The sequence below is a fragment of the Cetorhinus maximus genome, chromosome 9 (assembly GCF_964194155.1).
Source record: "Cetorhinus maximus chromosome 9, sCetMax3.hap1.1, whole genome shotgun sequence".
In the NCBI taxonomy this organism is placed as follows: domain Eukaryota; kingdom Metazoa; phylum Chordata; class Chondrichthyes; order Lamniformes; family Cetorhinidae; genus Cetorhinus; species Cetorhinus maximus.
In genome coordinates, this window is record NC_135887.1 from 74,355,147 (window position 1) to 74,382,499 (window position 27,353).

The 27,353-nt window shown below is 43.6% G+C and overlaps 1 protein-coding gene across 2 annotated transcripts in view; it reads right to left on the reverse strand.

Annotated features, from left to right (window-relative positions):
• Positions 1 to 10,203: 10,203 nt before the first annotated feature.
• Positions 10,204 to 27,353, reverse strand: part of LOC144684727 (proline-rich protein 5-like) — a 137,199-nt gene continuing 120,049 nt past the window's right edge. Inside the window, exon 9 of one of the 2 annotated variants that reach the window (XM_078548875.1) lies at positions 10,204 to 11,589. In XM_078548875.1, coding sequence (XP_078405001.1) covers positions 11,216 to 11,589 — 374 coding nt within the window. In that variant the 3' untranslated portion in view covers positions 10,204 to 11,215. The remainder of the gene's footprint in view (positions 11,590 to 27,353) is intronic. The other variant, XM_078548876.1, reaches the window with a different exon arrangement.

Here is a 27,353-nt window from a genome sequence, read left to right on the forward strand (position 1 = left end):
GTATGTTACTCTAGACTGTACCCACCCTCTACATGACTATAGATTGGACCTGGCCTGTACCTTAATCTGGTTTTGAGCCACTCTGTATATTACTCTAAATTGTACCCACCCTGTACATGACTATAGATTGTACCCACCCTGTACATGACTATAGAGTGTACCCACCCTTTTCATGGCCCTGTATTGTACCCATCCTGTATGTGACTATCATTTGGACTCACCCCCTACATTACTACAGATTGTATCCACCCTGTACATTACTACTGATTGGATCCACACTGTACATGACTATAGATTGGACACACCCTGTACATGATGATAGATTGGAGCTGCCCTGTGCTTTAGTATAGATTGTACCCATCCTGTACATGACTATCGATTGCACCCACACTGTAAGTTACTATAGATTTGACCCACCTGTAAATTACTGTAGATTAGACTCACCCTGTATATGACTATACATTGGACCCACCCTGTACATCACTATAGATTGGACCCACCCTGTACATAATCCTAGACTCTAACCCGCCTGCACGTGTCAATCATCTGGACCCACCCTGTACATTACTATGGATTGTACGCACCCTGTGCGTTATTATAGATTGGGCCCTGTACATTACTATAGATTGGACCCACCCTGTACATTACCATAGATTGTATCCACCCTGCAGGTTACTATAGATTGGACCTACCCTGTACATTACTATTGATTGGACCTACACTGTACATGGCCCTAGGTTGTACCCACCTTGTACGTGACTATCGATTGGACCCACCCTCTACATTACATTAGATTGGACCCGCCCTGTACATGACTATAGATTGGAACCACCCTGTACATGACCCTAGATTGTATCCCCCTGCATGTGTCAATCATTTGGACCCATCCTGTATATCACTATAGATTGGACCCACCCTGTACATTAGCGTAGATTGGACCCACCCTCTACATGACCCTAGATGGTAACCACTCTGTACATCACTATAGACTGGATCTACCCTCTATACTACTATAGATTAAGCCCACCCCGTACGTGAATATAGATTGGACCCACCCTGTACGTGACTATAGATTGGATACACCCTGTACATGACTATATATTGGGCAGACCCTGTACGTTACTATTGATTGTACGCACCCTGTGCGTTATTATAGATTGGACACTGTACATTACTATAGGTTGGACCCACCCTGTACATTACTATAGATTGTACCAACCTTGCAGGTTACTATAGATTGGACCTACCCTGTACATTACTATAGATTGTATCCACCCTGCAGGTTACTATAGATTGGACCTACCCTGTACATTACTATAGATTGTATCCACCCTGCAGGTTACTATAGATTGGACCTACCCTGTACATTACTATAGATTGTATCCACCCTGCAAGTTACTATAGATTGGACCTACCCTGTACATTACTATAGATTGTATCCACCCTGCAGGTTACTATAGTTTGGACCTACCCTGTACATTACTATAGATAGTAACCACCCTGCAGGTTATTATAGATTGGACCTACCCTGTACATTACTATAGATTGGGCCCACCTTGTACATTACTATTGATTGGATCCACACTGTACATGGCCCTATGTTGCACCCACCCTCTACATTACAATAGATTGGACCCACCCTCTACATTATTATAGATTGTACCCACACTGTACTTGACTATAGATTGTACCCACCCTGTACATTAATATAGATTGTACCCACCCTGCACATGACTATGGATTGGACCCCACCCTCTACATCACTATAGATTGGATCTACCCTCTACATTACTATAGATTAGGCCCACCCTGTATCTGACTATAGATTGTACCCACCCTGTACCTGACTATAGATTGGACCCACCCTGTACATTAGTATAAATTGGACCCACCCTGTAAATGACCCTAGATGGCAACCACCCTGTACATGACTATAGATTGGACACACCCTGTACATCACTATAGATTGGATCTATCCTCTATATTACTATAGATTAGGCCCACCCTGTATCTGACTGTAGATTGTACCCACCCTGTACCTGACTATAGATTGGACCCACCCTGTACATCACTATAGATTGGACCCACCCTGTACATTAGTATAAATTGGACCCACCCTGTATATGACCCTAGATGGCAACCACCCTGTACATGACTATAGATTGGACACACCCTGTATGTGACTATTGATTGGACCTAGACTGCACATTACTATAGATTGGAGCCACACGGTGTAGGACTGTGGATTGGATGCACACTGTATGTGACTATAGATTGGACTCACCCTGTAAATTAGTATAGATTCTCCCCGCCCTGTACGTGACTATATATTGGACCCACCCTCTACATTATCATAGATTGTACCCACCCTGTACGTGACCAAAGATTGGACACACCCTGTACATGACTATAGATTGTACCCACCCTGTACGTGACCAAAGATTGGACACACCCTGTACATGACTATAGATTTGAGGCACCCTGTACGTGACTATAGATTGTACCCACCCTGTACGTGACCAAAGATTGGACACACCCTGTACATGACTATAGATTTGAGGCACCCTGTACGTGACTATAGATTGGACCCACCCTGTAAATGACTATAGGTTGGAGGCACCCTGTACGTGACTATCATTTGGAACCGCCTTCTACATAACGATAGGTTGGACCCACCCTGTACATTACTATAGATTTGAGGCACCCTGTACGTGACTATAGATTGGACCCTATACTTGACTATAGATTGGACCCACACTGTACATCACTAATGATTGGATCCACGCTGTAAATTACTATAGATTGCACCCGCCCTGTACATGACTGTAGCTTGTATGCACCCTGTACATGGCTATAGATTGTATCCACCCTGTACATGACTATAGCTTGGACCCACCCTGTCCATCAGCATAGATTGTACCCACCCTGTATGTGATTATAGATTAGACCCACCCTGTAAATTACTATAGATTGGATCCACCCTGTACATTACTATAGATTAAACCCACCCTGTACATGACTCTACATTGGATCCACCCTGTACATTACTATAGATTACACCCGCCCTGTACAGGACTTTAGAAGGTAACCATCCTGAACATGGCTACAGGTTGGACATACCATGTACATTGCTATAGGTTGGACCAACTCTGTACATGACAGTGGATTGGACCCACCCTCTACATTACTATAGATTAGGCCCATCCTAATTAGGCCCACCCTACATTACTATAGATTGGATCCACCTTGTACATTACTATAGATTGGACCCAGCCTGTACATTACTATAGATTGGAACCAGCCTGTACATGATGCTAGATGGTAACCAACTTGTACATGACTATTGATTTGTCACACCCTGCAGGTGACTATAGATTGAACCTACCCTGTACATGTCTATAGATTAGGCTCACCCTGTACATTACTATAGATTGGACCCACTCTGTACATGACTGTGGATTGAGCGCACACTGTATGTGACTATAGATTGGACTCACCCTGTACATTACTCTAGATTGGATCCACCCTGTACATGACTATAAATTGGATACACCCTGTACGTGACTATAGATTGGACCCACCCTATACATGGCCCTAGGTTGTACCCGCCCTCCATGTGACTGTCGATTGGACCCACCATCTATATTATTATAGATTAGACCCACCCTGTACATTGTTATAGATTGTACCCATGCTGTACATTACTATAGATTGTACCCATCCTGTACATGACAATAGATTGGACCCACCCTGCCATGGCTCTGGATTGTACCCTGTGCATTGCTCTATATTGGACCCACTCTGTACGCAGCTCTAGATTGGACTCACCCTGTTCATCACTATAGATTGGACTCACCCTGTACATCTCTATAGATTGCATCCACCCTAAACATGACTATAGATTGGATACAGAATCACAGAATCACACAGTGCAGAAGATGCCCTTCGGCCCATCGAGTCTGCACCAACACGTGAGAAACACCTGACCTACCTACCTAACCCCATTTACCAGCACTTGGCCCATAGGCTTGAATGTTATGATGTGCTAAGTGCTCATCCAGGTACTTTTTAAAGGATGTGAGGCAACCCGCCTCCACCACCTTCCCAGGCAGCGCATTCCAGACCACCCTCTGGGTAAAAAAGTTTTCCCTCACATCCCCCCTAAACCTGCTGCCCCTCACCTTGAACTTATGTCCCCTTGTGACTGATCCTTCAACTAAGGGGAACAGCTGCTCCCTATCCACCCTGTCCATGCCCCTCATAATCTTGTACATTTCGATCAGGTCGTCCCTCAATCTTCTCTGCTCCAACGAAAACAACCCAAGTCTATCCAACCTCTCTTCATAACTTAAATGTTTCATCCCAGGCAAAATCCTGGTGAATCTCCTCTGCATCCCCTCCAGTGCAATCCTTCACATCCTTCCTATAATGTGGCGACCAGAACTGCACACAGTGCTCCAGCTGTGGCCTCACCAAGGTTTTATACAACTCCAACATGACCTCCCTACTTTTGTAATCTATGCCCTATACACCCTATACGTTACTATAGATTGTACCCACCCTGTACATGACTATAGATTGCACCCACCCTGTATATTACTATAAATTGGCCCCATCCTATATGTGACTATAGATTATACCCATCCTGCATATGATTACTGATTGGGCCCACATTGTTCATTGCTATACAGTGGATCCACCCTGTACATGACCCTAGATTATACCCACCCTGTACGTGACTATGGATTGGACTCACCCTGTATATGGCTATAGATTGGAGACACCTTGTACATGACTATAGATTATACCTACCCTCTACGTCACTATAGATTGGACCCACCCTTTATGTGACTCTAGATTGGACCCAGCCTCCACCTTACTATAGATTGGACCCACTCTGTACATTACTTTAGATTGGATCCACCCTATACATGACTATAGATTGGGCCCACCCTCTACATTACTATAGATTGAACCCATCCTATAAATCACTATAGATGTACCCACCGTGTACATTACTATAGATTGGACCCGCCCTGTACATTATTATTGATTGTACCTACTCTGTACATGACTATAGATTGTACCCCACCCTGTACATTACTATAGATTGGACCCACCCTGTACACAACTCTAGATTGGACCCTCCCTGTACGTCACGATAGATTGGACCCTCCTTTACATTAGTATAGATAGGACCCATCCTGTACATGACCCTAGATTGGATCCACTCTGTATGTGACTATGGACTGGATGCACCCTGTACATGACTATAGATTGGAGCCACCCTGTACATCACTATAGAATGGGCCCGCACTGTACATGAATATAGATTGGAGGCACCCTGTACATGTCTATAGGTTGGACATGCCCTGTACATAGATTGGACCCACCTCTATTACTGTGTATTACTTTAGATTATACACACACATACCTTGGTATGAATGGTGCTGATTTGTAACTTTGATTGTGGAGCTAGGGAATAACAGCTGAGCTTAGTCAAAATTTTAGACCCTATCCTCTCACTGACCCTTTTACTCACTGGCTTTGGGATGCTAAGTCTTGTCATTGCTCTCCAGCAATGGTCCAGATTTGATACCTGACTCAGCTGAGGTCAGCTTGTTGGTTGGACTGGGGTCTTCGTCGTGTGGGTACTTAGTACATTTAGACATTAGGGGGTCCTTGAACAGAAACTATCCTCAATACATTTACATAACTGATATATGATCAGATGCAGTGACGTTAAGCAGCTATCTCATTGGTGAACCGCTCAATGAATGTGAAACTCTACTCTGAGGCAGAAAGAAGCTCCACATCTGAGGTAAAACAAATATGTTTCAAATATAAGCAAAATACTGCAGATGCTGGAAATCTGAAATAAGAACAGAAAGTGCTGGAAATACTAATGTGGAGGACAGTGTACAATAGCCTCTCACTCCATCCATGACCAGAGGTACTGGCAGGAGATTTTCCAGATGTCTGTTCAAGGAGTATTTCATTTGATAGACCCATAATTCAACTAAGGAACAGCTTCAGTGTTGGATGATAGGCTCGATATGATTTTCTGTTGACGACTGTTTCAACTTTGGGATAAAGATTCTTGTGTAAATCTTTGGCGAGCAACAAGAAATAAAGTACCTGTGGGTAAATGTGAACCAACTCCCTTTATTTGACTGCACTGTGTAGTGGATGGGTTGGATATGAACCAATTCCCCTCACGGACTGCTCTGTGATGTGTTGGGGCGTGATTATTAATTGATTCTCACAGTCGATGGTGCTGTGGGGTGGGTGGATGAAGATGCTATAATTTCCCTGGTTGACAGTAGCAATTGGCGTGGTGGGGGAGGGGTGAAAATGAAAACCAGGGGGCCTCACTGACTGTATCACTTAGTGCAAAGCAAACCAATTCAGTTCACTGACTGTACTACCTGGAGTGTTGGAGGTGTGATGAAAATAAACTGATTCCCCTCACCCGCTTGGGTGTGTGTGAACTCATTCCTCTCACCGTATGAACAGTGTGGTGTTTGAGGGGCAATGAATAAAGCATCTCAAAGCGCAATCCAGGTTTGGGCTGACAAATGGCAAGTTACATTCGTGCCACACGCAGTAACCGTCTCCAACAAGAGAGAATCTAACTATTGCCGTTGGACATTCAAAGGCATTACCACCACCGAATCCTCCATTATCAACATTCTGGGGGTTACCATTGACCAGAAACTGAACTGGGCTAGCCATATAAATACTGTGGCTACAAGAGCAGGTCAGAGGCTAGGAAACCCACGGTGAGTAACCCACCTTCTGACTCCCCAAAGCCTGTCCACCATCTACAAGGCACAAGTCAGGAGTGTGATGGAATACTCCTCATTTGCCTGGATGAGTGCAGCTCCCACAACACTTAAGAAGCTTGACACCATCCAGGACAAAGCAGCCCGCTTGATTGGCACCCCATCCACAAACATTCACTTCCCCCACCACAAACGAACAGTGGCAGCAGTGTGTACCATCTACAAGATGCACTGCAGGAACTCACCAAGGCTCCTTTGGCAGCACCTTCTAAACCCACAACCATTACCAACTAGAAGGACAAGGGCAGCAGACAAATCAAACACCACCGCCTGGAAGTTCACCTCCAAGCCATTCACCATCCTGATTTGGAAATATATTGCCATTCCTTCACTGTCGCTGGGTCAAAATCCTGGAACTCCCTTTCTAACAGCACAATGGGTGTACCTACACCACATGTACTGCAGTGGTTCAAGAAGGCAGCTCACCACCTTCTCAAGGGCAACTAGGGATGGGCAATAAATCCTGGCCTAGCCAGTGGTGCCCACATTCCACGAAAGAATAAAAAAATGTCAGTATAATTTTATGCTTCCATCTACGCTGCTTACGATACCACCTATCTTTGGAAATGTAGCTTTCTATCCCATCATCTAAGTCATTAATGAATACAATGAATAGTTGAGGCCTCAACACCTTACCTTGCCTACTTCTGCTCCTATTTCTTGCATTAGTCACATCCTTGAGTACCTGCACATTACCCCTAATCTCTGTTTCCTGCCACTCAGCCAACTTCCTAACCAGGTTATTGTCTTCAATTCCATGAACTTCAACTTTAGCTAACTGGATCTTATGAGGGACTCCATCAAATGTCTTCATGAAGTCCATATAAATAACATTCATAGATATTCCCTATCCACTACTTCAGTCACCTCTGCAAAACATTCCATCAGGTTGGAAGGCAGACCTGCCCTTTATAAATCCATGCTGACTCTCTCTGATCAGCTGAGTATCTTCAAGATGTTCAATCACCTCCCCCCATCCTTCATTATAGACACATAGTAATTTCCTGACAGCAGATGTTAGGTAAACTGGTCTATAATTCCCTGTCACCGTTTTAAATAGTGGAGTGACGTATGCAATTTTCCAATATAAAGGAATGGTTTCTGAATCGAGGGAACATTGGGAGATTATAGTTAGGTCATCTGGAAAGTTCTTACCTATTTCTTTTTAAAACCCTGAGATCGAAACTATCTGCTCTGCCATGCCATTATTCTCTCTATTACTATTATCTTGCATACCTTAATTTTGTTGAGTCCCTGTTTCTGATTTATTAATAGTTTCCTTGGGGTGTCTGGAATGCTGATTTCTTCCAATACTCTAAATGTTGAAGCTAAGTAATTCTTCAGCTTGCATGCTATTTCCTTATTTTCAGTTACAATGTCACTGTGATCAGTTTTCAAGGGGCCCACGTTCTTTTTCCTAGTATAAGTTTCTTTCCGTACTTCTTACTCTCTGCTTTGTTGTTCGTTGTATCTTTCCCATTCACCAGGACTTGTGCTATTTTTTTTCATTTTTGCATGCTTTTTCTTTTAGTTTTATGTTCTGTCCTATCTCTTTCATTGTCCATGGCTTTCTTTTCTGGCAAGCAGAACTCTTGCTCTTTAGGACTATGAACTAGTTCTGTATCACATTTAAATTAATTTTTAAACATCTCCCACTGTTCTTCTGTTGTTTTACCCAATAACAGATATACCCAGTTTACCTTGGACAGTCTCTGTCTTGTTGCTATAAAGTCAGCCCTACCTAAATCTGGAATTGAGGGGCTGTTTCATGCTTCTCCTTTCCAAATCCGACACTGTGCTCGATCATATTATTATCATTATTTGATAAATGTTCATGCACTGTTAGGCTGTTAACTAAATCTGGTTTATTATTCATTCCTAAATCTAATATGGCTTGCCCCCTTGTCGGTCCTCGTATATTTGTTGCAGAAAACTATCCTGGACAGTGTCAAGAAGTTCACCACTTTCTGATATGTCTGCTTATCTCAGTCTATATGAAAGTTAAAATTCCCCATTAAAACCACTCTGCCAATATTGCATGCTCATCCAATCTCAGCATTTATACAAGCTACCACTTCACATTTACTGCCAGGGACCCAATGCACAATTCCTTCTACAGCCTTAAATCCTTCTCTATTTCTTAACTCTACACATAAAATCTCCACTGCCTGCTTGCCTCTCCTTATATCCTTTTATTGAAGTGATTTGATCCTTAACCATTAGGGCTATTATTCCCTTCTCTACCATTTTTCCTGCAGTCCTTACCACCTGGTGTATTTAGTTCCGAGTTTCTGACTTTCTTGCAGGCACATCTCAATAATGGCTACCATGCCATACCCTCAGATTTGAATTTGTGTCTGCAATTCATTCCTTACGGTCCCTGCGTTTGTATAAAGAATGCTTATTAGGGTCACACACTCTAACTGTCCTTCTACTCTAATGCTTTAAGCACATGTTTCTTATTTCTTTCTCTTGGTTTAATTACTTTACACCTTCTAGTATGCCTTATTGTGCCTAAAGCACAATTTCTGATTGTTCCTCCACTCTCTTTCCCTTTTGTTTATTTCCAAACTATTATCTATGCTACCTTTCCATTTGTGCCCTATTCTCCTCATTTACTGTTTAAAATCGTTGTGTCGTCTAAGTTTGGCCTCTTTCGGCCTCTATTTTAATCGTGCCACCATTTCTGGTCGTGCTTTTAGCTGCTTTATTGCGTTAAAGGCGCTGTATGAATACAAGTTGTTGTTGTGACTACCCTTGTTATCCTTTCCAATAAGACCTTGGTCCAAGCCTGGTTCAGGTACAGCGCATCCCAATGGTATGGTTCCTTCCTAACCCAGTGCTGGTGCCAGTGTCCCATGGAATGGAACTTTCCCGCGCCACTCTTTCAGACTTCCTACTAAGTACAGATGATCGTTAAGAAATAGGAGCTGGAGTGGGCCATTTAGCCCCTCGAGCTTGATCTGCCATTCAATAAGGTCATGGCTGATCTGATTGTGGCCTTAACTCCAATTTCCTGCCTGCCCCCCCAATAACCCTTGACTCCATTATCAATCAAAAATCTGTTTAACCCTATGCCAATTTGCATGTAGCTATGTGAACTGATTCCTCTCCACATTCACACTGTGTGGGTTTGGAGGTGAGCATTAACTGATTTCTCTTACTATCTGCACTGTGTGGTGCGTGGGGATGAGTCAGTGCTAATTTGTGTCACTGACTGATGCTTGTTTTTCCAATGCCCTTCATTTTAGATTGCACCGTTGTAGAACAGTAACCGTCGATCTGGCTCTAAGCCTCACCCCATCTCGATTGAGAGTTGAATTTTTCTACTGCTTTAGGGAGGCAACAGATTAATGAATTTTCACAAAAATAATCCACAGTTTATTTGTAAAAATGAAAAAGAAACCCTGCTCCTGAGGCAGCAGGGTTAAGGTTGAAGAAAGCTTCTGCGGGGGCAGTAGCAGAACAGCCAAGTCAGTGTGCTCAAAGTTAAATGCGACCAATGTCAGAACTATGGTTGAGAGGTGAAGTGAGCTGACTTTAAAGGAACCTGTAGTTTAGGATTGATTCCAGTGTTACCAGGACCCTTCAAGTTCAGGAGCTGATGAACTGACATTCTCCCTTCAGTACAGACGCATATTGCAAAGTGTGCATTCGCAGGGCATGCTGCAATGGTTGGGTACTGCTTCTGATTTCCTCAGTGTGCTACATGTAAAGGAATAATCAAAAATGTGTTTGTAATGAATGAGGAACACAACACATTTCATCACACACAGTGCGTATAGGAAACCTTCACCCAAATTCACTGAGCTCACATTGATTTGGAACTTCCATTCAAAAATTACTTCTGTCAAGCTGTCTGAAAAAAGCAGATTGACGTTGAGTGGAATTGATGACATTTCTGGCCAACAGTCTGACTAAAACCAATGGTTTGTTGGGAGGGACGAGAGGGACAAAAATCGATATCCAGTATTTAAACAATGCTGCTGGTACAGTGCAATCATGGGTTTCAAAGTTCAAGACTTGTCTCAATCGTTCGATATCTTTAGTGCAAATTTACTGCGCTGGGTTTCTTCTCTTTTAAAATTTAATTTCACTAGAGCCTCCGTAACAACAGTGTCCCGATGTATTAACATAATTCATTTTTTCTGCCATCACTGTTTCGAGTTCTGAGGTATGTTCAGTTGATAACAGAAAGGGCCTGGATTAGAAGTGCAGTACGTCCAATCCACATGACCAGCTTGAATGAAGTTTGTTTGTTCAAGGCCATTTCACAGTTTGACCCTGAGATAGATCACAGTCAGGTCATGGGATTACTGCCTTCAGCGAATACTAACAATGTGCCTAAAACAAAACAATGACTTAGTGATCTAGCCAAGTGCTGTACACTTAATGTCAGAAGACTCCTGCAGCGAGACTACCACCACCTCAGACTGAGGTTCTGGGATGTTAGGTTCACTGGAGTAGTGTCTGTGGTTAAGGCTGGGTGGTATCAGGAGACATTTCTCTTCAGTGTCAGGTTCTTCCACCATTCCAGGGTGCAACATGGAAGTCATGGCTAAAAGCTGAAGCTCAGAGGGTGCATTGGCCACCGTGTGACGTCGGATATTTCCACATTTCTCTAAGTAGGCCTCGCCTTCTTGCTCGATTAAAGGCGTCAGCATAGTCTCATTGGATGCATTTACTTCACACTCATCGCTCATAAAATCGACCATTTTTGATCTATGTCCGGCAAATCTTCGATCTGGAGAGGAAAAATACAGACGTTTGTACTTTGTAGGTACAGCAATTATATTACTGGGTTAGTAATCCCAGGGCCTTGTTTAATAATCCAGAGGACGTGAGGTTTAAATCCTTCATAGCAGTGTGAGAATTTGAATTCAATTAAAAAACAATCTGGAAATAAGAAGCTAGTCAGTGAAAGGGGCCATGAAAGCTGTGAGATAATTACATTAAGTCAACTCACTAATGTCCTTCAGGGAAGGACATCTGCTGTACTTACCTGGTCTGGTCTATATGTGACTCTAATCTATGCCAACATGTTTGACTCTTAACTGCCTTTTGAAGTGACCTAGCAAACTGCTCAGTTGTACAAAGTTTAACTTGGGAGGGGCAATAAATGTCGGGCTTGCTAGAGTCTCATGCTTCCAGTGAAGAAGCTGTGCCCAGACGGAATAGTAGTCAATCTGCACCATATTACCACCCTTACACATGTCATAGAACCATAGAAAGGTTATGGCACAGAAAGAGGCCATTCAGCCCATCGTGTCTGCACCAGCTGAAAAAGAAGAAAGAGAAAAATTCTAGCCGCCCAACTCTATTCCCATTTTCCAGCACCTGGTCTGTAGCTTTGTAGGCTACAGAACTTCAGGTGCAGACCCAGGTACCTTTCAAAGGAGTTGAGGGTTTCTGCCTCCACCACCAAACCGCCGGTGAGTTCCAGATACCCACCCCGCTCTGGGTGAATAAGTTTTTCCTCATGTCTCCTCAATCCTTCTACCAATCACCTTCAATCTATGCTCCCTAGTAATTGACCCCTCAGATAGGGGGATCAGGTCTTTCCTGTCTACCCTATCTCGGCCCCTCATAATCTTGTACACCTCAATTAGGTCACCCCTCAGCCTCCTCTGTCAAGGAATATTTTTAAATATGTCAAGGAATGACATGGACTGCAGCGGTTCAATAAGCAGCCCACCACCACCTTCTCAAGGGCAATTAGGGATGGACAATAAATGCTGGCCTAGCCAGCGACACCCACATCGCATGAATGAATTTAAAAAAAGAATATTTTAAAATACTTTTTAAATATGTCAAGGAAAATTTTGAATATTTGTTAAATATGTCAAGGAATATTTTTAAAGCAAATTTAAAAATAAATGCTGCCTGTTTGAGCAGATTCATGTCAGATTTCACCAATTCGCTGATAGGCAAATGAGTTTGACAGAAAACTTGAGGAAAACAAACTTCTTAAAACTGGTACAATTTTGGGTGTAATTTTCACACAGAAGTGGAAACTCTTCCACCAGGTTCCAATTTTAGAAACAGTTATTGAAATAGATCTAAGTAAACTGCATACATAGATAAAAAAAAACAGTCTTCCTTCATTAAGAGGAAGTCAGTTCTGATAATGCACTCTCAAACATTTCTTTATGTTTTTCTGATGCAAAATCAAAGCTGACAGGGGTGAAGCTGCCCTCTATTCAGGGGGTCTGAGTGCTGTAATTTCCAGTAAGAATAGCTCATTGCGTCTTTCTGCAGCTATTAAATTGGTGCAATGACATCTATTTCCTAAGGCAGCTGATCCTAAGAGCACTGCTTGTGCTGAGCTTGATTATAAAGCTCAGAAATGAAATTTGGGACGATCCCACCCTGTAATATGACTCTCCGCATTTTAAGCCACCTTTATATGTCCTGAGAAAACTATGATGATTGCCCTAGCCAGAACCTCCGTTCACTGTGGGTTTTTCTGCGGCAGCCTCTAATATACGAGCTATCTGCCACACAAAGGTTTGTGAGCAAAGTCAACACACAACAGGGCTGTGTGATTATTTGGTTACTAACCAGAATGCTAACTGTTAAAATCTAACTTTACCATTAGAAACTAACATCTAACTTTATTAGGGACTTGTCTTGGTTGTAAAGTGGGAAAACTTAGGAAAAGGGCACAGTATGGAAAAGATGCCAAGGTAAGTGGGACCATGGGAAAATTAAGTCGTCTTATAAAAGAGCTAACTTGCAGCATAAGACTGGGAATTTGAGGCTGTCTGTGGGAATTGCTTGTATGTGTGAAAATACAGGATTGGAATCTCTAAGGGCCTCTAGGAGATAATACCTTGAAGCTCCTGAAGAGACAGTTGAACATAGATGGATGTGAAAAACATTATGCAATGGTGCAATACTCACATGAAAGATAGCCGGTTGGTCAAGGAAAGAATGCTCAGAAACAGGGCTGAAGGTGATTGGGATGAGGGAGGGGTTAATTGGATAAGAGCCAAGATAAAAGAAGCCCTGGCTTCCGCTAAGTGCCAGTTTTGTAGCTGTACTGGCACAGCTTGGCTAGGGGCACGGCTTGTTCTGGAACACAAGTCTTCAGAGCCAGTCTTGGTGATGGGCATTGAAGTTCCCCATCCAGAGTACAATCTGTGTCCAAGTGGTATTCAATGAGCACTGATTCATCAGCTGAGGGAGGGTTGCAGGGAGTAATCAGCAGGATTACCCATGTTTGCCAATGTTTGGCCTGATGCCATGAGATTTCATTGTAGAGGACTCCCAGGGCAACTCCCTCCCGACTGTATACCACTGTGCTACCATCTCTACTGGGTTGGCCCTGTCGGTCGGACAGGACATACCCAGAGATGGTGATGGGGATGGGCATTATCTATAAGGTCTGATTCCGTGAGGATGACTATGTCAGGCTTTTGCTTGACTAGTCTGAGACAGCTCTCCCAATTTTGGCACAAGCCCCCAGACGGTAGTAAGGAGAACTTTGCAGGATCAATTGGGAATGGTTGGTTTTCCATTGCCATTTCTTGTGCCTAGGTTGATATTGGCTGGTCAGTTCTATTCCTTTCTGATTTTTCTGTAGTGGTTTGGTACAACTGAGTGACTTGCTAGGCCATTTCAGAGGGCTGTTAAGAGACAACCACATTGCTGTGGGACTGGAGTTACATGTAGGCCAGACCGGGTAAAGATGACAGATTTCCTTCCTTAAAGGACATTAGTGAACCAGATGGGTTTTTACAACAATCAATGATAGTTCTCAAGGTAACCATTATTGAGACCAGCTTTTAATTTACAGATTAATTAACTGAATTTAAATTCCACCAGCTGCCATGGCAGGATTTGATCCCATGTGCTCAGTGTATTAGTCTGGGCCTTTAGATTCCTAGTCCAGTGACATTCCACCAAGCCCCCATCCCTTTGCATTTATATATCACCTTTCACATCCTCAGGACATCCCAAAGCACTTTACAGCCAATTACTTGCTTAGTGAAGTGTAGTAATGTTGGAAACTTGGCAGTGGGTTTGCGCACAGCAAGGTCCCACAAACAGCAATGAGGCAATGACTGGTTCATTTTTTTTTAGTAATGTTGATTGAGGGATAAATATTGGCTAGGACATTAGGGAGAAATTCCCCCATTTTCTTTGAGTAGTTGCATGGTATCTGTTACATCCACCTGAGATGGCAGATGGGGCCTCTGTTTAATATCGCACCTGAACGTTGGCACCTCTGACACTGTAGCACTCCCTCAGTACTGTATTGAGATATCAGCCTGGAATATGTGCTCGGGTCTCTACGGTAGGACTTGGACCCGCAACCTTTAGACTCAGAAGCGAGAGTGCTACCACTAAGACCAGGCTGACAGTGAAGCTGCTGATAGTGAGAATTTAGAAGATCATTAAGAGTTGACAAAAATTGAGTCTTACAGCACACCAGAGGTCACATCATGGGCTGTGGGCAAAAGCTGCTGGAAGAAATGCAGTTGTTTACATCAAGGTGAAATCGTGAGAGTGCAGAGGTGGACCAATGAAGGAAACTGGTGGAGGAGAAAGATAGGTAGCAAACAGAACAAGATGGATGTGAGTCTTGGATGCAGTCACAACAATAATGTAGCAACCAGAAGAGACTTGAATGGAGATTGGTGATACAGTTATGTATGTAGTCGTAAATAATGCCTCCAAGGGCCTTGAGGAGGAATGAGGGACAGGCGAGACACAAGGAGGGAGGGCTGGTGGGGGTTTACTGTTTAAGTAGGGGCAGATGGTGGTGGTTTTGAAGGAATGCAAGCAAGGCTTGAGGGAAGAATCAGGGAGACAATGTTGGTGACTAAGAGTCAAAAGGAAACACTCAACATTTATGAATGGAGTGGGAAGGAGATCAAGGGAGCAGATGTTAGACTCCACGGGGAAACTGAGTCAAATGATGGCAGGGTCTACTCGTGTAGAAGCAGTGGAGAGCAGAGTGGATGAGGTTGGAGTTGGACTAGACTGAGGATATGTGCTCTCCGGTTAAGGGGGCGTGCCCAAACAGTTAGTCATGGGGATACTGAAGGCTTGATACACCGTATCTGCACTATGACCTGATGTATATGCATGAGTGTCATGGATATCCTCTGCCAGAATTGTTCAAGACTAGTTGGGCAGAATTTTACTGGTGTCCAAGTGGCAGGAATGGTGGTGGGGGTGGAGTGGGGGATGGGGTGGGGGGGCGGTGGTGGTTGGGCAATAAGTTAGCAGGGAGCTGAGACAGTCCCTCAGTGGGGGACTGGGGAGGTTTCTGAGCGGTGTGCCATGAGGCAGATTTAACTGCCCGCTCCAAGGGGGCAGCCAGGCGAATTGCGTCACTAAAGACCCTATTAAGGGCCATTTTACAGTGACATCAGCATTTGGCTGACAGGGGCAGCCCTGCCACGCCATACCCCTCCCTCCCCTCCCAAAGCTATGTATGGATGGGATCAGCTTCAGGGAGGCAGCCTCCCTATGGCAGCCTGGGGAGCCATCGGAGTCTGAGGCTCCATGTCCCATGGAGGTGGCCACAGGCAGGAAAGGCAGCCCCTAAGTCCCCAGTAATCTCTCTGGAGGTGTTTTTCCTGTGATCAGCAAGCCACCGCCCCCATCCCACCACTTGGTAATTTTGAATTTTAATATGAAAGCACCTCCATTTTGAGATGTCCTTGAGATCTCTGACCTGCCTCAGCAGCTCCCACTTTTCTCTGTGGAGCAGCTGAGGCTCTGGAGCTGCTAACCCTCCAATTGGGGCCAACAGCATCGGGGCCAGCTTGCCCATCATCCTTAATAGGACGGCAGGTTGGTAGATGGCCAATGAGGAGGCTGCCTGCTGTTAAGTCGCCGAGCCAGTCCCCCCTGCTGGCAAGTGCAGGTTCAGGACCCGTTTCTTGATCCAATGTTGGGATCCCAAAGCCCACAGTAAAATTTAGCTCATTATTTGCTGAAGAGAGTGCCTATGTTATTTGTTAAGGCCATATGGTAGCAAAGAAATACCAATGACGTGAGTGCCAAGGCTGCTCCTTTTTTTTCTATTCATTTACGGGATGTGGGCTTTGCTGGCCGGGCCAGCATTTATTGTCCATCCCTAATTGCCCTTGAGAAGGTGGTGATGAGCTGCCTTCTTGAACTGCTGCAGTCCATGTGGTGTAGGTACACCCACAGTGATGTTAGGGAGAGAGTTTCAGGATTTTGACCCAGCGACAGTAAAGGAACGGTGATATATTTCCAAGTCAGGATGGTGAGTGGCTTGAAGGGGAACTTGCAGGTGGTGGTATTCCCATGTATCTGCTGCCCTTGTCCTTCTAGATGGTAGTGGTCATGGGTTTGGAAGGTGATGCGGAAGGAGCCTTGGTGAATTCCTGCAGTGCATTTTGTAGATGGTACACACTGCTGCCACTGTGCGTCGGTGGTGGAGGGAGTGAATGTTTGTGGAAGGGGTCCCAATCAAGCGGGCTGCTTTGTCCTGAATGGTACCAAGCTTCTTGAGTGTTGTTGGAGCTGCACTCATCCAGGCAAATGGGAGAGTATACCATCACACTCCTGATCTGTGCCTTGTTGATGGTGGACAGGCTTTGGGGAGTCAGGGGGTGAATTACTTGCTGCAGAATTCCTAGCCTCTGACATGCTCTTATAGCCACAGCATTTATATGGCTAGCCCAGTTCAGTTTCTGGTCAATGGTAACCCCCAGGATGTTGATAGTGGGGGATTCAGTGATGGTAATGCCATTAAGTGTCAGGGGGCAATGGTTAGATTCTCTCTTGTTGGAGATGGTCATTACCTGGCACTTGTGTGGCACGAATGTAACTTGCCACTTGTCAGCCCAAGCCTGGATATTGTCCAGGTCTTGCTGCAATTGGACATGGACTACTTGATGAAGCAGCTGTAGATGGTTGGGCTTAGTACACTACCCTGAGGAACTCCTGCAGTGATTCCTGGAACTGAGATGATTGACCTCCAACAACCACAGCCATCTTCCTTTGTGCTAGGTATGATTCTAACTAGCAGAGAGTTTTCCCTGATTCCTATTGACTCGAGTTTTGCTAGGGCTCCTTAATGCCACTCTCAGTCAAATGTGGTCTTGATGTCAAGGGCAGTCACTCTCAGCTCACCTCGGGAGTTCAGCTCTTTTGTCCATGCTTGAACCAAGGCTCTAATGAGGTCAGAAGCTGAGTGACCCTGGCAGAACCCAAACTGGGCATCAGTGAGCAGGTTACTGCTAAGCAAATGCTGCTTCATAGCACTGTTGATGACCCCTTCAATCACTTTACTGATGATTGAGAGTAGACTGATGGGGCAGTAATTGGTGGGGTTGGACTGTCCTGCTTTTTGTGTAGAGGACATACCTGGGCAATTTTCCACATAGCCAGGTAGATGCCAGTGTTGTAGCTGTACTGGAACAGCTTGGCTAGGGGTGTGGCAAGTTCTGGAGCACAAGTCTTCAATATTATTGCCAGTATTGTCAGGGCCCATAGCCTTTGCCAGTGCCTTCAGCCATTTCTTGATATCACGTGGAGTGAATTGAAATGGCTGAAGACTGCCAGCTGTGATGCTGGGGACCTCTGGGAGAGGCCGAGATGGATCATCTACTCGGCACTTCTGGCTGAAGATTGTTGCAAATGCTTCAGACTTATCTTTTGCACTGATGTGCTGGGCTCCTCCATCATTGAAGATGGGGATATTGTGGAGTCTCCTCTCCCAGTGAGTTGTTTAATTATCCACCACCATTCACGAATGGATATGGCAGGACTGCAGAGCTTAGATGTGATCTGTTGGTTGTGGAATCTAGTGTTATTCCTCATGTACTGGTGTAGCATGCCTCTTGTCAGGATATCCTCAGCCTCAAACAAGTTGGCTGCCTCTTAGAATTTGGCCCCGAAGTTTAAATGAAATAAAAGTTATTAGTGATCCCTTTAGCAGTTAGGAACCCTTAATTACCTCAGGAATTTCAAGAGTAGTATGTGTGGCTGCACCAGTCTCAAATGTCCCAGTAAACAAACCTCCTGATCAGCTTGCAACCAACTTGATTTTAAATAAAATTTGGCTATCAATGAGCGCAAAATCAGCTGAGGGCATCTTTTTTAGGCTTTGATGGCTGCTTTGCACTCAGTGCTTAATCTCCTTGCCCATGTGGATCGTAGCTGGTGTCAAGATGATTTTAAGAAGTGTTGGATATTTGGAAACATTTATTTAAGTATTTCTCATTTCATTTCTAGGGAATGCAGCTTGCAGTTAGGGACCAGTTGTTAACAACTGGTCAATGGTTAACACAAGTTATTAACTCCATAATTTTCAATAGTCAATCTGACCTTTCAGCAATGCACACATCCGCTAACCAACACTTCAAAGGAATATTTGGGAAGAACATACAGCTGTGAGTTACATACAAACTAGTGGGGAAATGTTATAAGTGAAATTTATAAAATTTTATTTTTATTTGCTGTTGGAAACCTCATCCCGCCCGTGGATGAGGTTTCCAAAAAAATGCAAAGGCCGCTTGGCCTTTTCGCCTGCCCGCCAACCATAAGGTTGGACGGGCAGTGAAAAATTTAAGTTAGTTGGTACTTTAATGGCCTTAATAGACCTTTTAATTGTCACTGTCGCGCTGCCAATTCCTGCACGAGCCCACTGACCAAGCTATCACGCGACTATGCATTGCTATTGGGACGCTTGCCCGACGTCAATGCATGTCATTTCACGCTCGAGCAGGTTGGGCATGTGCCCACCCGCCAAGGTGAAAATTCTGCCCATATATTTGCATTTTGACCCATTATTTTGTTACTATACTGTTATACTTTCTCAGCCCAGGAATGGCTGTTGGCAATAGGAGTGATATTTCTCTATCCACAGTGCAAATGCAAGTGTTAAACAATTAACTTTAACAGGTAAACACCAGAATTTATAATATAAGGCAATGGAATGTTAGGCAAACATGTTACGAGTTTAGTCTGCTGCTTTCACCAAGAGCAATTCTGGACTTTGTATTGAACGAATACCTGATCAAATGATAGATTAGTGTACAATCTAGCTCTTCATTGTGGAGGGCATGAGGGGGACACGTTTTATAACATTTTTCAAAGCTTCATTTTTTTTTTGGAAACTCTTCATCTCCCTGAGGCAGCTCTATGCCTCAGGGAGATTTTCAAGCATGTGCTTGTGCGCATACGCGAAGCTCATGCTCGCCATCCTACGCCACCCCCCGCACAGACAGCGCTGAGCACTGCCGCTCGCACTTCACACTGTGCAGGCCTTAATTGGCCCGCCAGCGTGAAATCGCAGTCCGGCCCCGGTTGCAGGTGGTGGTCAGCTTCCCAGCAGTCCACGCCTGTCCCCGGCGAGCCCGCCCGACAAGGGCAAAATTCTGCCCATGATTTAGTTACAGTCAGATTTAGCAATGTATATTCTCCCACATTTACTAGTATCAATCTCAGAAAATATTTACGCCTATATAAAAAGTTTAGGTCAGAATTCTGGAAACTGCATCGAGTAAAATTTTAAATGTTTACATTTCCTGAGGGGACGTTGAGACAAGGCAAGATGCAAGAGTTTACTTCCCACTGAGAGAAAGAATCTTATACATAATGCACTGCATACTCCTTTGTAAAATCACCAATACACCACTGGTTACAGGCAGGAGTCTAATCCAGTGCTTCATACATCCCTAGGATTGAATTACAGGCTGGAATCTAATTGAGGCATTCAGATGGTTTATACACAGAATAATGGATTCCTGGGAGTGAGTTACAGGCTGGAATCTAATTAAGGGGTTCAGGGAATTTTGTTACAATCTATGTAGAGGCCAATACTTTTTAAAGAGAAATTCAAACTTCCAGTTAACAGCTGAAAGAATGACATATCAAGCTTTCATGTTTTAAAACTTTTACTGAAACAAATGACTAAAACATAATTGACTAAACACTATTTTATTTTCGTCGGCAACTTATACTTTAAACTACAGTAAAGAGATTCCCCATTTAACTTATAGCACCACTGTAAATCTCCCGCTATAGATATATGTTATACTGTCCCTTAAGTGGACACTTCATCTTCCAGGAACCAGTCTAAAATTATTCTCAGTTCTCGATGGCTTGCTTAATTTTTACTTTCCCAGCTGGGTAACATCTAATCCCAGAACCGCCTTTCACTGTGAGTGTTATGCTATAGATCCCTGCCTCTAGCTCCAAGCCAGGCAAATCTTCCAGCCTCCTTCCAGCACGAGTTCCCATCCAAGTTTGACGTGACTAACAATAGAATAAGCATTTCTCTGCTTAAGGTGCAGGCCTAGCTGTGTCTATCTCTTGTTCTCCTTACCTCTCAGATGGCTGCAGATTACACAAGGCAAAACTGCAAACCTGTTGTCTGTCTGCAATATTCATGGGTTTATAGGGAAACCTGCAACCTAATCTCAAAAATGGCTCCCTCTACTATCTTCCCCATGGCAATGGGAAAGAAATGCTAATTAGTTTTCTTCGATCCCAACTCCCTTTCATCTTAGAAGTAAATGAATAGTTATATAACACCTTTTGTCGAAGCTTTTCGTCTTGCACTCATCAGGACAATCGCAAGAATACCAATGTGGTGAGGTAACATCAACTTTATACTGTATGAGAAGAAAGTGCGGATTGGTTGGCAAGTGGACTCGAATTGGTAGAGGATTTGCCATAGAGAAAGCACCAGTTAATGGTGACTGCCAGTTAACTGCCAAGCATTGCTTGAAATTTTAAACCAGGCAGCTTGACTCTGATTGACTAAGTCACCAATTGGTGCATTTTCCAAAGCAACACCTCTACCAATTACCACTCTCTTCTCATACAGTATAAAGTTGTTGGTATTCTTGTGATTGTCCTGATGAGTGCAAGACGACAAGCTTTCACAAAATGTCTGTTTTCAGCAATACTCCAGTTCTGTACTACCAAACAACTATTTATAACACCTTTCCTGGACTTTGGAAGACTCAGGATCTACTCATGGTAAACTGAGAGACTGTGACCATTATCACCAAGCGTAAATACCTTGAACCTTCCTCTCAGTTAAACAATCTGAATCTTCCTTTGATCCCTGACTATCAATCATCCAGGCTTATTGTCAGAGAGACGCTAGCACAGAACACATGACCTGCTTCATTTACCCTAAATTTAAAGCTGTGGTCTCCAAATGCAATAATCATATAAACCAAAATTACTAAACTAAAACATGGTAATCTTATAAACCTCACGCCTGCAATACTATAAATAGAATAATGGATACCTGGGAGTGAGTTACAGACTGAAATCTAATCAAGTGGTTAGGACGGTTTATATGTGGAAAAATGGAATACCAAGGAGCAACTATCTGAGAGATATTTAAATACGTTTTTAGGAAATTATCAGAATCTATGAGAGCAAAGCTCCTGTTGTTTGTAATGATCATCTGTACTCAGAGATCAGATCACAGCCTTCAAACCGCTCCCTGTATGTGTTTTTACAAAGGAGTCTGGTGCACACAAAGGTTTCATTAGTGTAATTTCCATGCTTTTCATTCATTCCACATCTTGTGTCTGAGAAATATTCTTACTGGAAATATTCTTGCTCGAAATATTTCCATGACTTGGCTGCACACAATTTTTTGTTTAAGGAAACTGCTTCAAGAGGCAAGGGTAATATGGAACATGTGTGGGACTCAAGAGAGAGTCTGTCTCATGAAATCTCCTGAAGCTGAGCGTATGTTGCTCCAGCTCCCCTACCATCTATCTTTGCTATGGGTTTCTTTTTCAGTTTTGGGGGCTTTTTCAGTTATTGTCCCACCATCAGCTGTCAGTACAGGTATTGACTGTCTTGTGATGTTAACATGGTTTGAATCTTGCTTCCTGTACTTACCTCACTCTGGCTGAGAATGTAGATATGGTAAGGAAATTCCTGGGCTCACTAAACTTCCCGAACTTTCAGGTTGAAACAGGCTCTTATCTCCAGAAAAGAGAAAGGATAAGGGATTTGATAGAGGTAGACAGAGAAAATAACCCCGATATTAAAGCCCGGGTGAGCAAACAGGGAGGAAACCAGGAAATTTCTGGGGCACGGAGTTGCTGCCAAATTTAATGGCAGGATCACATTATCATTTTTTAATTCTGTTTCCTGCCTGGCAGCCAGCCAATTGGAAGATTGTAGCCAACGTCCCTGGAAATCAGGAAAAATTGCTGTTTGATGGCAGGGAGGTAGTGCAGTTGCCAGAATCTGGCAGTCGGAGAGGAACGAAAGATTGGGAGCTGGTGGGGAGGGTGTTGGAGCTTGAGGATCAGGTGGGGAGAGGGTTGAATTTGGGGTTGGTGAGGTAGGGGTGTGGGAGCTGGGGAATCGGGAGGGAAGTATTAGGGATCGGAGGAGGGAATTGTGAGGCCAGAGATTGGGGATCAGCAAAAGGCTTCTTGTAGGGGCTTTGGGGGGTGGGGGGTGGACTCCTTCTCCTCCAGGCTCACAAGCACTTAACCTACTGTGGTCAGCTGCTCTCAACTCCATTTACCTGCCGGGAAAACCATTAAATTCATATCAGGCTCCCAGTTGCATTGCGGCAGTCTGATTTAAACATTATAATGAAGTGTCCACAGTGGGACACATGCATGTCGTGCAAACCACCACAGTAAAAATGGCAGCAGCTATGTATGGGTTGGCATCATGTACCGCGGTTTTTAATTTTAACCCAACCCCTCCCAACTCCAGGATTGGTAAGGTTTAATGTCGACCATCATGATTCCATTTGTGAAGGAATCTAAGACTAGGGGTCATAAATATAAGATAGTCACTAATAAACCTATTCGACAATTCAGAAGAAACTTCTTAACCCAGTGAGTAGTGAGAAGGTGTAAGTTGTTACCACAGGGAATAGTTGAGGCGAATAGCATTGATGCAATCAAAGAGAAGATAGAAAATCTAGAAAACCACACGGGAGAATGGAATAGAATGATATGTTGCTGGGGTTAGATGAAGAGGGTTGAGAGAGGGTTCGTGTAGAGCATAAACACTGCCATGGCCTGTTTCAATGCTGTGAATTCTATGCAATTCTGTGTAATTCAATGGGAAAAACATGAAAAGGCCACAGAGAATCCAGAAATTACAGAGGGCCATTCATTTCTTTACTAAAATAGCCCTGAATAGATTTGTTGCAGTGAATACAACAATCTTGGGGTTTGGTTACAACCAATGTTCCCTCTACATAAGAACATGAAAAATAGGAGCAGGTGTAGACCATATGGCCCCTCCTCCATTCAACACAATCATGGCTGATCCTTTGCCTCAACTCCACTTTCCTGCCAGCTTCCCATATCCCTATCTCAGTTGTAAATACACCCAAAAATGGAACATCCACTATCCTCTGAGTTTGAGAATTCCAAAGATGCACAACCTTTTGAGTGAAGTAGTTTCTCCTCATCTCAGTCCTAAATGACCAACCCCTTCTCATGAGACTGCGCCCCCACATTCTAGATTCCCCAGCCACAGCATGGGGCAGGCTTGATGGGCCGACTGGTCTCATCCTGCCCTTCAATTTCAAAAGTTCCTCAAAAGCCTTATTTCATTGATAGATCCCACAGGGGATTGCTGCCAAACTCTTGTCACAATTGACTTTTGATTTGGGAGAGGGAGTGTCAAAATTATACCCATATTTTCGTTTCTTCAGGGATTTAAAAAAATTTCTTGCTTGAAACCATGTCATTGTTTTCCGTCTCATAGAGATCATCAGGAAACAAGAAATGTGGTATATGAATTTCAGTGCCATTGCAATGCCAGGTACGGTAGGGTGTACATCCCAAAGGCTGGCAGATCATATTAAACAGCACATCCCTTCGGCTGTTCGCAATAGTCCATGCTCACAAAACTCAGAACATATTGTCTAACATTAAATGTGATTCTGTGATTGGGCAGCAGTTGCTGAACAATCCTGAGTGTGCCAAGAATTACTCTAACAAGCAACTTAAGATTATCAGTTGGGTTTGCGATGTGGCTCACTTATACTTGCTAGAAGCTACACATATTCATATGCAGGGACCTGCCCTCTGCAGGCAAAAGGAACATGTCCAGGCATTGCGCCTTTTTTGGATTAAAGAGAAATATGGTAGATAATAGTTCCCTGGTGCATTCTCCAAGGCAACGTCTTGACCAATCAGAATCGACTTGCCAACCAATCAACACCCTTTTATCATGCAGTATAAATTGTTGCTCCCTTTGAAATCTGGGATTCTTGTGTCTGTCCTGATGAGTGCAAGGCGAAAAGCTTTGGCAACATGTCTCTTTTTCCAGCAATACTCAAAACAAGGAATGTTAAACAGATGCTTGAATTGTAGCGGAGACTTTATTTCAGATGTCACATTACTGACCAGTGTTGTTTTGGTTTTAGAAATTAATCCAATTTTCCTCTTGTCTACATTTGTAGTCCAGGCTGTAGTCATGTGTGAGAAAGGGATGTAGAATACCTGATTTAAGGAACGATATACTTACATTCAAAGTAATTCAGAGAAGATTGAATAGGCTGATTCCTGGGTTAAGGGGTTCTCTTATGAGGAAAGGTTGAGCAGTTGGGCCTATATTCATTGGAGTTTAGAAGAATGAGAGGTGATCTTATTGAAACGTATAAGATTCTAATGGGGTTTGACAGGGTAGACGCTGAAAGGATGTTTCCCCTTGTGGGAGAATCTAGAACTAGGGGTCACAGCTTCAAAATCAGGAATTTCCCTTTTAAGACTGAGATGAAGAATTTCTTCCCTCTGGGGGCCGACAGTATGTGAAATTCTCTTCCCTGGAGAGCAGTGGAGACTGGATCATTGAATATATTTATAGCTGAATTAGATAAGTTTTTGATCAGCAAGGGAGTTTGGGGTTATCGGGGTGGGGGGGGTGCAGTCCAGTGGCAGGAAAGTTAAGGCCACAGCCAGATCATCCATTATCTTCTTGAATGATAGAGCAGGCTCGAGGGGTTGAATGGCCTGTTTCTGCTCCTTTTTTATGTTCTTATGATCTTGATCAATTCCTTTTTGTTTGTTAAAAAGAAGCCCCTCCTCTGAATGGGCACTGAAACATCTACTCACTACTTCCTGTTGGGTTTCCTCTCTTAGGCTTTTCAGTATTTAGTCAACATTGAGTGTATCTGCCCACTTCCCATGCTTTTTCCTCCCTACTGCTATTAGAAATCCGATAGGGGATTCAGAAGAAACTTCAATTACCCAAAGAGTAGTGAGAATGTGGAACTTGCTACCACAGTGGAGTGGCTGAAGTGAATAGTATAGATGGATAAATTTAAGGAGAAACGAGACAAGCATATGAGGGAGAAGGGAATAGAGGGTTACAATGGTTGATTTAGATGATAAAAGCTGGGAGCAGGTTCAAGTGGAGCATAAACACTGGCATGGACTGGTTGGGCAGAATGGCCTGTTTCCATGCTGTATATCCTATGCATGTACTTCCTATGTATGTACCTATGACAGGGGAAATTACCTTTCTGCATCTACCCTGGCAAGCCCCCTCAGAATCTTGTACATTTCAATGAGATCACATCTTATTCTTCTAAACTCCAGAGAGCATAGGACCAATTTACACAATCTCTCATCATAAAACAACCCTCTCATCCCAGGAAGCAATCTAGTGAACCTTTACTATACCGCCTCCAATGCAAGTATATCTTTCCTTAGATATGGAGACCAAAACTGCACACATTCTCATGAAAACCCTGTACAATTGTAGCAGGACTTCTTTATTCCTGTACTCCAATCCCCTTGCAACAAAGGCTAACATGCCATTTGTCTTCCTAATTGCTTGTTTTATCTGCATGCTAACTCTCTGTGTTTCTTGAATGAGCGCACCCAAGTCTCTCTGAACATCAACATCTAGAAGGTTCATGTTTTAAAAAATATTCTGCTTTCCTCTCCTTGCTACCTAAGTGGATAACCTCACATTCCCCACATTATGCACCATCTGTCACCTTGTTGCCTACTCACCTAACCTATCTCCTTGTAGCCTCTTTGTGTCCTTCTTACAGCTTACATTTCCACCTAACTTTGTATCATTAACAACTTGGATACATTTCTCTTGGTCCCTTCATCTAAGTCATCAATAAACATAGTAAATAGCTGAGGTCTTGTAAAGGGTTAACATCAGAAGCACACATGATGATAATGTAATAACGATGTCAGATCACATGACTGAGAAATAAGAGAGATCTGGAAGTGGGAGAAGCTCCAACCTCGTGTATAGGCCCAAATGTGTTAATACTTGCTATAAATAAAGAGAAACTATAGACTCGAGCAGCCTACTTTAGGAGAATAGACAATCCCTAAAACTCCCATCTAGACCCCAACCACAAAAAAAAGCTCCCAGCACTGATGCTTGCAGCAATCCACTAGTCACAGTCTGCCAACTTGGAAATGCCCTATTTAACCCCACTCTTAGCTTCCTGTCCATTAACCAATTCCCCATCCATGCCAATATATCACCCCCAGCTCCATCAGGCCCTATCTTGTGTATTGACCTCTTCTGTGGCAT